The sequence below is a fragment of the Antrostomus carolinensis genome, unplaced genomic scaffold, assembly GCF_000700745.2.
Source record: "Antrostomus carolinensis isolate BGI_N321 unplaced genomic scaffold, ASM70074v2 scaffold14701, whole genome shotgun sequence".
Classification (NCBI taxonomy): Eukaryota; Metazoa; Chordata; class Aves; order Caprimulgiformes; family Caprimulgidae; genus Antrostomus; species Antrostomus carolinensis.
Window position 1 is genome coordinate 1 of NW_010296391.1, and position 14475 is coordinate 14475.

The 14475-nt window shown below is 43.1% G+C and overlaps 1 protein-coding gene across 1 annotated transcript; it reads left to right on the top strand.

Moving 5' to 3' along the window:
• Positions 1–236: 236 nt before the first annotated feature.
• SLC25A20 (solute carrier family 25 member 20) lies at positions 237–10379 on the top strand (the record flags this gene model as incomplete). The annotated part of the gene is made up of 8 exons (XM_010178286.2): positions 237–329; positions 2257–2384; positions 4586–4676; positions 5639–5756; positions 6971–7043; positions 7567–7676; positions 9077–9201; positions 9716–10379. Coding segments are annotated over 8 exons (801 nt in total), but the record flags the coding sequence as incomplete, so codon positions are not given.
• Positions 10380–14475: the final 4096 nt, after the last annotated feature.

The window sequence follows — 14475 nt, forward strand, 5'->3', positions numbered from 1 at the left end:
GGGGGTTGTTACCCTGGTGTCGTCCCGGCAGCTGAGGAGTTAAACACATTCGCTAGTAAACACGTTACAGTTCAGTCTCCTCTGTTCTGCGAAGGGCTAAAGCGGCGTTTAACTTCCTGCCAGTATCATAAAGTCTGGTCACCAAATGCCCCACGACAGCCACGCAGAGCTGTTCTCTGAATCAGTTTCAATAGTTATAGTCAATAAACTGATGTTTTCCTGTCCTGTCTTGCTAGGTCAGACTGCAGACCCAGCCTAAGCCGCAGCCTGGTCAGCCTCCGCTCTATTCTGGGACCTTTGACTGCTTCAGAAAGACTCTTTTTGGAGAGGTACCATGTTAGCTTGTCATCTGCGATGCCTGCCAAAAATATCAGTTGTTCCCATACGTCTCAGGAATGGAATCGTGTGGGAATGTTGTCTCTCGGAGACTGTACAGGTCTTGGGTTATTAGTTGAATTCTAATTAAGATTTTTTAAGCAGATTACAAAACGTGGGGAATGCTTTGAATACACGTTCCAGGTGCACGTCTCTGTTAAGAATTGCTTGTGGTTCAAAACATCACCGTATTAATATCTGAAGTTATAGACTGGAGCAAATGTTGGCAGTTGTTTGCTGGCTTTGTTGTTGTGGTCAGTGGTATTTGGAGTTGTCTCTGGAAACTCTGAAATAGGCAATGGCTTTTGTTGATACCAGCAGTACTTTTACTTTCTTCTATGTGTTATGCCATCTATGAGAAGTTTGAATTAATAGATTGTTTTCTTTTTCTTATTTTGAGAATAGAGAGTCAATTGTAGTAGCTTTGTTCAGTTGTCTTCAGAAGGTGGACAGTGGTTTTCGTTACTGAATCAGCCATATCACGTGATTGAACTATAGTCTATTTTCTTTTTTAGAAAGGCACCCAGCCTTGATTCAAAGACTTTTAAGTAACATAGAATCCAGTTTTCAGCTTTGTAAATTTTCCTGGCAGCTATTAACCATTTGGAAACAACGGCTGTAAAGCCCAACTGTTTGTTTACTGGTCTGAAGTCTAATTTCTAACGGCTGGATCTTGTTAGGTAACTCTCTGTTAAATGAAAGATCTGCCTCATATCCGAAATCCACTTTCATGATGGCATTAACAGGTTGTTATATAACCAAAGCAAATCTTGCTTCCCGAGTCTCTCCCACAAAGCTCTGAACTGCTTTGCCAGCTCTGGATCCCTCGCGGTTTTTAACACCCCTGCTGAAGCGCTGACGTCAGAGCTGAACCATAATAATAGCCTTGTGATGTGAAGTTCAGAAGTAACGCTGCCTCTCTGCTCCTACTCAATACTCATCAGTGCCTATAAGGGAAACTATTAAACCTCTCTGCCAAGGCCCTTTGTTTCCCGCTGCTCGTGGGAAGGTTAAGCAGGAGTGTCTGATCTTTGTCAGCCAGATACGATTTCATTCCAGAGTCAGTGGTGCCTGTAAGTGTACAGACACATACTGGGATACACTGATTTATTTGTGGGGGAGGGAAGGGATGGGAAGACCAGCAAATATTTAATTTGTGCATCTAGCCTTTATCTAGAAAGATATCTCTCCTTTTTATTAGAAAATGTTCAGTTCAAAGGCAAGATAAATGAAATAAATGTCACTGCTGGGGTCTGCATTAGAACTTTTCCATGTGTGTAGTCTGATGAAGGGAAACATCAGGAATGTAAAGTTGTATGGTGAAAAATTTTTGACTTAGGGAAGGAAAGAAAAAATCATTTGCTCTTGAACTTGTTCACTTATTCCAAATTGAGTTCCTGTGGGAACTGAAGTCGTGCAGGTCAGTCTCCCTGGCCCTTCCTTTACCTACAGTGAATTTGATGGGCTCAGTGTCAGGATTTTACACTACTGCGTTTGATGACTTATTAATAAAGCACATTTGCTTTTTTGTACGTATTTGAGAGAGGACTTTTGACATAATCTATTAGGACTGTTATTCAGATGGCTTTTAACTTAGCTTCCTCATACTTGAGCTGTAAGTGCAGGATGAACAGTATTGGAACAGAGGGGCATAAATGGTGCCAGTGTTTTCCAGGAAGGACAGCTTTCCTCTGCAGCGGGCTTTGAGCCTCAGCTAAACATGTATAATTGCAAGTGACCAGTAGATCCCATTATTTATCTGATTAATTTGACTGCCTGACTGATGTTATCCTGTGTTGTAGCCTTTTGCTTCTCAATAAATTGAAATGTGTGCAAAGTTTATGCAAAACGAAGTCATTCTTGTGGTAACGTTTCTTGCAGGGCGTCCGAGGCTTGTACAGAGGAATGGCAGCTCCTATTATTGGAGTGACACCCATGTTTGCTGTGTGCTTCTTTGGGTTTGGCTTGGGAAAAAGACTCCAACAGAAAAAACCTGATGACATTTTGACGTAAGTTTCTGAGTTAATCAGGCAGTTGGGAAAGGCGCCCTCGTGCTCTTGCAGCCTGCTGTATCGTCACACGTTGAGTTGTGGTGTAAATTTGTCTCTTCTCCTAGGTTATAAATATAGTTCTAAAAAATAAAACACTTGTGTGTTTTAATGCTTCTGGAAGCGTGGGACAGATAGCACAGGCTAAAAACAGACAGCATGTGGGCAGGTGCTATGCAATTCTCTTTCTACGCAAGAAAGAGCCTTTAAGGAACAATTCAATTTCAGATGAGTACAGTGTGAGTTATATAATGGTTGCCTGCCAACAGTCTCACTATTAACAGAAACTATGGGAGAAATAGATTCATGGTCAAGCAGACAACATTCACAGTCCTGATTCTCTTTTCCCTGTTGGTTGTGACTCTCGCTGTGTCCTTACGTTAGGATATAAGGACATAGCTATCCATAGAAATGTTTTATTATTAATTTCTGGAAAGAGGTGTTTATGAGCAGCCCTCCTCTCAGGCACATCTACCCTTGTGGAAAAGAGATGAGAAGCTAAGAAAACTTTATGTGGCTTTCTACAAGCTAACTTAGGCATGAAGAAAGGCCCCCACCTGTCAAGTACTCCCTTAACAACTTTGCTGAATTGTCATTTGTAGATCTACAGGAACAGAACTGTAGCTTAGCAACATTTTATTCTATTATTCATGCCGTAAGTAGGAGCTCTGTCAGGAAGCAGGAGCCCATTGTGTTGAGCCGAGCGTGGTGGGGTGGGGAGGTGCAGTTTCTGTTGGAGCTTTGCCTGCACAGGGGCTGCCCAGGTGCTGTGAGTGCGCCTGGCTCTGCACCGCTGGCCACTGCTGCGACATGGAGCGAGCTCCCTCTGCTCGGGTTCCTCAGAGGGCGGCAGTGCTGAGATGCTGGGGCACTGCTGGCTTTCCCTCCCATTTACCACAGCAGTGTCCTCATGCGGACAAGGCTGAAGGGTAAGACCAGGGGAACAATAAGCAGTGGAGAATACAAGGGAACAAATGGGCTGTGGGATTATTTCCAGCAGCCTTATCACCTCAGTGCCTTGTGTTTTACACACAAAGGGAAGTTTTAAGGAGCAAGCTGGAGCAGGACAGCATAGTTTTTTGAGTCTTTATGCAGAACTCCTCCCAAGCAGAGCGGTGGGAGAGAAAGAACAAAGATCAATAAATAGATGGTGGAACTGTGCCCAACTGTGCTGTACCTTAGGTGCAGACTCTACATGGTAAGATACAGCATGCCTGGGTCATGAGGCCCAAAAAGAAAGGTCAGACTCTCAGCACCATGGTTACAGGTCTAGAGACAGGCAGGATGGCAGTGGTTCCCCGTGTTGATTTTTAAAGCTTTGGAAGGAAGGAGATGGAGAGAAGCTTGAGGAGCCTGTTCTGTCTTTTCTGTGGATGAAAAACTCAAAGCTTAGTTTGAGAAGGAGGTGCATGTGGAGTGGTGAGGGAAGTCTGAATGATCTGGAAGATTTAATGGGAATTTAAGAGTAAAGAAAGTTGTAAGAATCGGAAAACCTGAATAGAATGTCATCTCCTGGGCAAGTGGAGAGAAGTGGGAGGTGTGGAATTTAATTATTAGGTTCGTATGAGATACTAGAGAAAGTAGCAGGATATTGGATATAAAAATAAGTTTGGATGTAAAAATAAGTCTGTTAAAGGGATTTTTGTCATGGAGATTTTGCCACATGAAAGCAGGTGCAGAATGTGTGGGATGATGGCAGGTTGGTAGGACACACTTGACAATGGCAGAGGCTGAAGGAGTGAGGAACTGAAAGGTTACAGAAAGGAGGCTCCTGGCTGCACAAGCAGGAGTATGCGTGGAAGCTGGGGTCACTGCGAAGAGTGTGGGAGCCTGGAGGAGGAAGTCTGTTGAGTATAAAAATGAATGAGAAATGCTGTAACAAAAACTGCAAGTACAAGGAATATTAGCAAATACAATGGGTGCAAAGAGCTGAGTTATGGTTGCTGTGGGAACCAGGGCTTTGAATCCTAGAGACCTTAAATGTTTATCTCTAATTATGCATTGATGAGGCACTTCTGCACTGATCAAAAGCAGTAGATGCATTTCTAGTTCCACTGCCAAGTTTGTGTGGAACAGCATAATCTGGTGATACAGGGGCCTTCCTGCCCTTCGTGTCCTGTGTGCTGTGTTGCATTTGGGTCTCTTCTGTTTCCTCGGGGCAGATACCCTCAGCTGTTTGCTGCTGGCATGTTGTCGGGAGTGTTCACAACAGCCATCATGGCTCCAGGAGAGAGAATCAAGTGCCTTTTACAGGTAAGGCATTGCCTGGTGGTGGTGGGAATTTAATTTTAGGGGTCTTGTCTTTCCATACCAGGAACTTCATTGGTTAGCACGTTTACTCTGTTCTGTTTTTTGACAGGACTGAGACAACTGTCACTTAATGCAACTGTGTCATGAAGAAGCATTATACAAACTCACCGTGACAGTATAAGTACATACAGCGTTCATTGCTCTGTTCATATGACAGAGCATAAGCCTGATACTATGTGGCATCAGTAGATGCCTCTATCCACCTCAAAGTATGGAAAAACACAGTTTTTCAGAATGAAACTTTTTCTAAAAAAATACAAAACTACTGCATGATAAGACTCTTTCTAGTGTAAAGATTTTCTGTTACCTTGACAGGTTCCCAATACATACCTGAGGAATGCATTTCAAAATACCTGAAATAGTTTTCTAATGTTTAGGTGACTGTGAGCTCTACATCTCCTCCAGGGTTTGTAAAATATTGTTGGAAAATGTAAACCTGAACAAATGCAAATACCATCTTTAGCAGAGATGGGAAGCTTTGCTTATTTCAGACCATGCTGAACTCCGTTGGTATGGTGATGAGCGGTCACGTTAGTTTTGACAGACGTGGTATTATCATGGAAGCTTTTACACACATACAAATTGCTTGAATTTCACTAAGCCACTTGAAGGCTAGTTTTTGGCAGTGCAAGTGTAGAATTGTCTAACTGACTTCAGTTGTTTCAAACTTACACTGTGGAAAAACAAGGGAGAATTAGTGACTGTGTGGAACAGTAAAACATTTCCTCAGCTGGAACGTGAGAGAGCTTCTTTGAGAAGAGCTTTCACACGCAGGAGCGCCTGCGGAACAAGCTTGTGCTCCTTCCTCTATGGAAGCACGCACGTGGCTTTCTAGCTGTTGGCTGTATGATTGTTCACCAGCCAGAAACCTTCACTAGTCAGAAACTATCACTTTAATCCTTCAGATCCAGGCAGCTACAGGTGAAACTAAATACAGTGGCTCTTTGGACTGTGCAAAACAGCTGTACCGCGAGGCTGGGATTCGTGGCGTTTACAAGGGGACAGTGCTCACTCTCATGAGAGGTAACTGATGCAGACGTTCTGATGCTTCTTCTACATGGGGTACTTTAAGATGAGAAGCCTGACATAGTATCCTAGATCTCACTGTCCCTCTAACCAATTAGAGATGCTGTGTCACCCTTTTTTCTTTCTTTTCAGTCTGCAGAGCTACTCCAATGCCTCAAAGGGACAGAGAAATAAATATGAGATTCTCAGTGAGTGAGGAAGAGATTAGATGACAAGGATCAGAGAGATATAGGAAGTAATTAAGCTCTGAGAAGCCAAGAGGAATGAGAGACTTCAGGAGAGGAGCAGAGAGTACAAAGAGGAAAGAAAAATACAGAAGTGGGCTTTGTTTTTTTTTCCTTTTTTTTTCTTTTCTTTTTCTTTCTTAGGAGAAGGATTGTGACTGCCTGTGACTGTTGCTGTGTAATGCTGACTGCTTTAAAAGATGTGGTTGCAGCAGTTATGCTTTCTACCTACTTGAGTGTGGGTTATTTTGGACTGGGATGTCATGACCCCTGTCACAACAACAAGAAAGTAATTGTGCCAGAGACCGAGTCCTTTACTTGTATTGGTACATAATGCTTTTCTCCTTTGAAAAGCATTAGATTGTTCCCTGTACTGGGGCAGTGTTTTCCAAGGATCAGCTGAAATTTCTGTATTTTGATATCTCAGTTTAGGAATTAGTTCTGTTCTCTGCTTCTCATAGTAGTGTAACAGCAGTGTAACTCTGGCAGAGTCCTTAGCCAGAGGCTGGTTTTTTAGTTTAGGCATGAGCTAAGAATGGGCTGTGGGAGTACCTTAAAAAAACCTAAATCAAAACCCATCAACTACAGAAAAAAACCTCAAAATAGAATCATTGGAGCAAATAGTGTGCAAAACTCTTGAATTTGCTGAACTGCTCTGATCTGCTTTGCAGCAATTAAGGAAGCTTAGAGCTTTCTTGTCATTAGCTTAACGGCCAGGAGGTGGGTTACAGTCTAATTTGAAAGGCTGCTGACAGAAGTGCTCAAGAGCAGATATTTTCCCAGTTCTTGCCTTTCGCACCTGCTGTCCCTGGGAAAGTTCAGGCTCCTCTGTCTAGAGCAACAGAAGATTTTATTTTGTTTGTAGAGGAGGTTCAGAAAAGGAATCTGGATGTACTTAGTGATGTTGCTGAGCTGGCATGGGGCTGCTGTGTCTCTAGGCTTCATTTTGTTTCCCACTACTCACAGTCTTTGTTGTTTACCCACTAGATGTCCCAGCCAGTGGAATGTACTTCATGACGTACGAATGGCTGAAGAACATTCTGACCCCTGAAAAAAAGAGGTTAGTGAAATCTCACAGTCATCATTTTCTAGACTTCCCAGACACTGCAGATTAATCTCCCCAGTTACGAAGAGCTGTTTTGGTCTGAGCTTAACTGACAATGAAAATAGTATTCTGAGTTTCTCTCAGATTCTAGCCTTGGATCTTATTAGCAAAGTCAGGAATACTTAAAAGTACGCCTCCTCACTTTCACCACTGTGTGTGCACAGAGAGCTGGGGGGTTTTCTTGTTGCTTTTTTTGTTGTTTCTTTGTGTTTTTTTTTCTTCTTTTTTTCCTCAGCATTTGTGTGTGTGCTGCTGAATGAAAAGATTTGAACCTTTAGGGTGGAGTTAGTACATTTTTCCCACAGGCCTCTGATTCTTTGAAATCTTGCTTAGATACTGCACTTGTGTGTCTGCAGCATTCTGCTGCCTTCTGGCTGTCAGCCAGGCTGCCTCTTTGATTGTCACCAGTTTTTACTTTTTCTTTCCTTTTTTCTTTATTTTTTCTTTTTCCTCCCACCCCACCCCAATCCTGCCACAGTGTGAGTGACCTCAGTGTGCCTAGGATCCTCTTTGCTGGAGGCCTGGCTGGGATCTTCAACTGGGCAGTTGCCATTCCACCAGACGTGCTGAAATCCCGTTTCCAGACTGGTGAGTTGTGTGTCAGCTTGTCACGGCCACACTCAGGGCAGTGCTCCTGGGAATGGGATGGGCAGCGATGGAAGATGCCATCTGGGCATCTGGGAGGTAGCAAGTCTTAAGAACTGCTTGAGGCAAGTACATGAAAAACCTGAGTGTGTTCCTAGCTTTTTAGTTGGATTCCTTCCTTTAGTTGGTGGGCTGCACTTCTGTTTCTGCCTCCCTGCTCTCATAATGAGCCTGATTTGAGATACCTGCTTTGAAACTTCAGCATAGAAGTCATAATAATAGAACCACTTGTCATGGCTGTTTAATTACCAGTGCACTTCTTTGAGGGGTTTTGTTGTTTCATTTCAGATATAGTTGTAGTCTGTGCTATCTGAAATTTACAGTAACTGGGCATGCCTTGCCAAGAGCATTTCTTTTAGACTAGCAGATCTGCTCTTAAGCCTGGTCATAGTGAGGACAGCCCCAGACCTTGAGCTTCAGCAAAGTTTGTCAGGTTTTTCCTTGGTTTCTTTGTGAGTCCTAGTTAGTTAAGATTTTTGTTGAGGCTCCTCATATTCTCTGTGGACTCAGTTCTCCATAGAACAGATAGTGACCACTTTTCTTGAGTCACGGATCACGATAATCTAGTGCAGGAAACTTTTATTTTCTTTTTCTCTGAATAATGGCTGCTCTGGTTGTTTGATATCATACCAAGGGCTAAGTGTGAAATACATCACAGCTTTGAATCCTTGTTCCACTGGACCAATCTCCAGTGCTCCTGGTTAACAGTGGTTCTGTTTAACTGGGTTGGTTTGTGGAGTACTTGCTCAGAGGGCTGGCAGAGGCAGTACTTTCCAGAGAAGTGTCAGGAGGAGCAAGAACTTGTTCTTTGAATAAAATAACTTTTTTTAAAACACCTCAGCAAATCTGTATAGCATCAGCATTAAAACAGCCTGTGCTTTTCACTTGAAGTTTGTTGCTGTTCTTGGCTGCACATGTGATAGGATCACTTTCTGTTTCTTGAAGTTTCTTAAACAAACTTAATCAATTTTTCTTGGGAGAGCTGTGATCAGTGGCACAGGGAACAGCTCAGACATCCAACCCTGACAAAAGTTATTTTCCTTTCTTCCTTGCTTCAGTGACTTGATTAGGTAAATTATTTGTGGTGATGGTGAACACCTACCTTCTATTTACTGAGTTTTTAGTGAGGTGTCCTTTTTATTTGCTTGCTTTTTGACTGAAATAGATAACTTTCCCAAGCAGATGTTTTCCTAGCGTAGCTTAAGCCATGGTTGGATTCTGGTGTCACCTAAATGTTATAGTAATATGAACCTGTTGAAAATCCTGCACTATTACATATGCCACATTCTTCAGCATTTGTGACTGCCACACATTTTAACAAATATGTTTTGTATCCCTTTCAGCTCCTGCAGGAAAATACCCAAATGGCTTTAGAGATGTGCTGAGAGAACTTATCAGAGAGGAAGGAGTTGCATCTCTGTATAAGGGCTTCACAGCTGTAATGATCAGGGCATTTCCTGCTAACGCGGTGAGTAAATTGTGATTCCAGATGGGTTTTGGGGACCTGGCCGCTCGCAGTGAACATTTGCAGTCTGTAGAGGAGATGACTGGCTGCTCACTGTTGTGCCATTTCTGTGGGATTCTTGTCACTGCAGGTACATTTGGCTGTTGGTGTCCAGGTTCTAAAAATGTACCTAGATCTAGGGGGAACACCAAGTAAGTCTCCCTTCAAAGCTTTGCAAGAAAGCCCTTGGACTCATTCTGATAGTATCTCTTGTCTGATTGTATATCCACCAGTAGAAGACAGACATGGGTGGATAAGTTTGCTTCGCCTTCAATAAATAATGAGTCTAATGGAGTAGAAGTTCTTTCTTTATGTGGAGGCATACAGTAGAATTCTTGCCTCTGGTCCAAGACCTTTTTTTGTTCTCTTCCTCCTTCCCATCAGCCACATCGGGTGTTTATAGTCCTGCATTTCAAAAACCATGTTTGGAATAGTTTTTTAGAATCCTTATTTATTCTGTATGTTCTCTCTTTTCCAGGCATGTTTTCTTGGTTTTGAAGTTGCTATGAAGTTTCTTAACTGGATTGCACCAGGTCTATGAAGACTAAGAAGTCTTTGGAAATGAGAGAGGAGAAGGAAGAGAGTGCAAGTCTGCCTCAAAGGAATAAACGAATGATCACTTGAAGTTTCAGGAATGATTGCTTGCCTAATATCTTTTTGCCTTCCTCACTTTCTTTAGATGGTGCTATGTGCCGTTCAGAAACGTAAGGCATAGCTCTGAAACAGAGTTGATGAGGAGTTGGAGGTGATTCACCTGACTTCTGAGCCAATGTACCACAGCAGTAATGCTGCTAACAGCCAGCTGTCACTCTTACACACACGACCTTAAGTACTTCCTCATGGAAGAAGGGGACACTTCTTAAAATGTAATTCTTTATTTACTGAAGAAACATATAGCTATTAATGCTGAAAAACTTCCTTAAAGTAATTGTTTGTCAGTGTGTACTTAACTCTCAGGGCCTAGGTTAGCAGCTGCACATACTAGTGTCTACAAGCAATGTCAGACAGCGTTCTCATCTCTCGTTTTTCAGTTGTGGATATTTCTATGTTGACCAGTGTTTTAATCTTACGTGCACTTAATGCAGCAAACACTGAACTAAGCAGGGGAGGCCAGAGCTACGTTTCAGTGGGTTGAGGGGTATTACAGATAGACAGTGTCAGATCTTGCACACTGATCTTTTCTGTGGAACTAGGAGGAAAAATTAATTATGCTTAACCTTTGTACTAAGCTTTACTGAGGCAGCCAGTGGGGAAATGTTTGATCCTGAACTTTTCTCTGAAATCCCTCTCTGTCTCACCGAACATACCCCAAATGTGATTTCAGAAGTACAGCATGCTTCATAGTAACCCACAATATATTTGATTAATCAGATCCTGTGTCCTGGGATTCAGTCCCTGACATTGACCTGAGAAAATTTAACAGCACTTTGAAGAACTCGGTTTCTCTAACACAAGGAGACACTGTCTCTGCAGTCTTGTCTAACTTTATTCTTGCTCTTATTCCTTGGTTTTCTCTTAATATTATTAAACATAATCACATTTGTATTTGAGAAATGACTAATGCTAAGAAGCAAAAAGCAACTTTAATTTCTTTTGGTTTTGATGCAGTGTTATTGGAACTCAATAAAGCTCGCTGCTGCTTGGCTAGAGTGTGTGCTTTGGTTCGTTCATTTTTTGCATGGTCATGCATGGTTAGTTTTGCAAAAATTTTCCAGTTCTTAGTTCTGAGATGTGATTGGGAATTAAGTTGTGCCGTTCTATCTTTAATTGTTAACCCCTTGCTTTTTAGTTTTTGGATTTCTGACACCAGCTGTGGAAATGAATGTTCTGCACTTCACATAGTTGTGACACAAATCCTGTTAGGTGCTGTGTTGCAAATGCTACTTTCTAACTGTAAAGCCAGACACTCAATAACACATCTTGCTTGTGGAAAGTATTTTGTTTTCTGGACACAGATGGAGAGGAGCTTAGGGAAAGCATCTGTCCTGATGGTCCCCAGGAACAGAGGCTGAGCACTTGTCCTTGGTCTGGCAGGGTCAGCCCTGAAAACTTTCCACCCAAAAGTGTTGCAGAAACATCAAATCCCTCTTTCCTTCCCAATTCTTTGGAAGGACCAGAAGGGAATCTGCCTTCTCCAGAGTCTGCCCTTTTTGTTTTACAGGGTTGGGGTGTGAAACCAATGAGGTAGCTCCTAGTGTGGGAAAATCCCAGTCACTTGGCGCTGCCTCCACGTTCTCGCTGCTGCCTTACCCACTGCATCTAGACCTTCCCCGTTCCTCACTGCTTGGTAACCTGCTGCTGCTCCTGCTTCTCAAAGTCACTGCAGCTATGGATGAATGAAATACGTAAAGCATGAACACTGAGTTAATACTGGTTCAGAGAAGTGATAATTAAAGGACATTAACCTCTCAAATGGCTTTAAACACAACTCTAGGTTTACTGAGGCTAAATCCAACTTAGTTTCAAGAGGACCAGATCTGCTTTTACAGCTCTGTGCTTACCACCAAGTGCTGTCCCGTACTGCTTTGGATCCCTAGCTACTCAGGCCACCTTTCTGGCTTCTGTGCTTGGGCTGTGATGCTTGGAAGCAACCTTCAGGTTTAAGAAGTGTTATATGAATTTTTTTCTTCTCTTTCACTTACACGTTCCAGAAATACTGACACTTCTTGGGAGGGACAGACGTGCAAACTCTGCACCTCCTTTCTTAAAATTCCAGATATTGATGCTTAACGCTGCCTCAAATGTGTCCCCTTGAGCTCCTAATCTCACAGGAAGCTGGGAAGAACCGCAGTACAGTGATCCTGGTTGTGAATGCTGTTCTCGGTTGATTTATGAAGCGGTTGCCCAGCAGATGGCTGTCTGGGGCTGGCAGCAAGATGGACAAACCTGCATGTCCAGAGGCAAGGAAGCCAGCAGGCCAGCTGTGCTGGCAGACCTCTGCCTCCCTTTGTGGCGGCTGCAACTGTCCCAGTTAGGCTGCAAAAGTTTTATTTCTCTGTCGGGACAGACAGGGGCCTCTTCTCCCCATCTGTCCTGCTGAGGAAGACAGTGATCCTCTAAGCTTGGTGATGAGCTGTGTGTTGTAGTTGGTGCTCCCTCCTGTCCCAATCCTATTAGTCTGCAGTGCTGCACTCTGTGAAAAACATTGAATTATTGGAAACCAAATCCAGGACTAGTAACTCCCTGGATGAAGTTGTTGGGTTAAGAGCACAGCTCTTCCATTAGGGCACTGAGAAGCCTTCTCTTTGTGTGCTGGCCTCTTGCTTGGTGCTCCAGCACTTTCCCTGGCTGGGCTGTCACCAGCTCAGGCTCAACCTGTCTGTGGCCTTAAGCAGCATCTGCTCTGACAGGCTGAGATTCCCTACGCTCTCTAATACTTCAGTTGTTACTAGTAACTGTAATCTATCTCCCTTCTGCCAAACTATCCTTTTTAATACTTTTAAAAATAGCTTTTAAAATCCTTTTTTCCATTTCAATTATCCTACTTATAATCTTCCCAGTCTGAAGTTTTTGCAGAGCTTTGTATTTTGCGTGATAAAATCCTGGCTGTTTAACATGCTTGATTTAATTTGCTGTTTTCAGATAAGTAAAATATGGAAAAAAGCAATGAGGAATGAGGGGCTGCTTTCCAACAGCAGTGGTGGGAGGGGAGGTGCTTTGGGAAGGCTGATCAGACACATCTGCTTGTTTGTTCGAAAACTGAAACCCTGGCACCCTGGGAATATTTAAAATGCCACTCCTGTCTCTCAAGATTCTGCCATACAAGATTTGCCAAATCTTTGCTCCCTGGTGTGTGCAGCCTCAGAATGAGAGAAGGATTTTAACACAGGTACAGTTTCCTGCACACTGAGGACTCTCTTGCTTTCAGAAGCCCAGATTTGCATTCAAACTTTATTTTCTAATTGCCCAGCTTCTTGTGGGAATTGAGGTAACATATATGCAGGTTAATGGTGCACGGCAGCAGCTGGTAAGCTGGGACTCCATAACACTGAAGGATACTGATATCATTCGTCTTTACACTCCTTGTGCTGATAACAGATGTTTTTTCTTTATCAAAATCAGTGTAGAGTTCCACAAAATTGTTGAGCTGTACATCTTCCTGGCCCATCCTGCTCTGATGCACGTGATTTCTCCAGTCGTGATTCAAAGTGCCTGGAAGTATTCCAGAAATAATCCATGATACATAAATCTTCCACGCTTGCATTTCTCTGCCCATTGTGTGCAAGTGGCTTTTGCATACACTCAGCATTGCTGTATTGACAAAAGATCCTTGGAATACCCCTGACAAATCAGTCTTGATCGAATTTGACTGACTGAAGGAAGTTGCCTGTGGGAGGGTTACTACAGACTCTCCAGTTTGGAAAGGACATTGCACAGTAAATCTTACAAATGGTGAGTAATGTGAAGAGGGTGCATTTACTCATATTTCTCAGAGTACAAGACATACAGTGTGTCCAGTGAAGTTAGCAAGCAATATTTAAAATTAAAATACTTTTTAGCTATTGTGTACAATTAAGCTATACAGGTTGTTGCCACAGAATGCAAAGTGCTTTAAAAAAAATCATGGAAGAACAGTTCACCAAGAACTACTGAAAACTGATACGGCTACAAAGTGTTGAACAAGAGGTTCCTGCACTGCAGGTTGAAAGGAACTGGGAGAGGGAAGTCACACCAGGTGCTTTATTTCTTGTGTTTCCCCTAAGCTCCTGCTGCTGGCCACTGTCAGGCAGAAGAATAGACAGACCTCTCATCTGATCTTTGATAGTCTGGTGGGTGTTTTTATTAATGATACGATGGGCAAAACCCTGACTAGTTCTGTGGGGTCTGCACACAGGAGGGTGGGCTGCCCATGTACCTTCCCAGTAACCCTGGTGACTGGCCTCATCACGAGTCACTGGGACTTCATGCTGCTGACCCCAACCCTCAGAGCTCGGCAGCTCAGCCACTTTTCAGTCCTCTAACCCAATTTGTACTTCATCAATCGCTCCAGAGGGATGTCATGGGAGACAGCATTGAAAGCCTTGCCAAGGCCAAGATAAACAACCTCCACTGTTCTCCCTCATCCACTGAGCCAGTCATCTCACCAGTGATGACTTTCCTGCTGGTCTCAGGGGCCTGGGATTGCAGATGTAGAGGAAACACTTGAATAAACTGGTGGCTGGCATTTTGGAGCTGTCCTTGAGCAAACGATCTTTGACCATGGTGAGAACAGTCCTTTCTGGTTGACTTGCAGTCCCT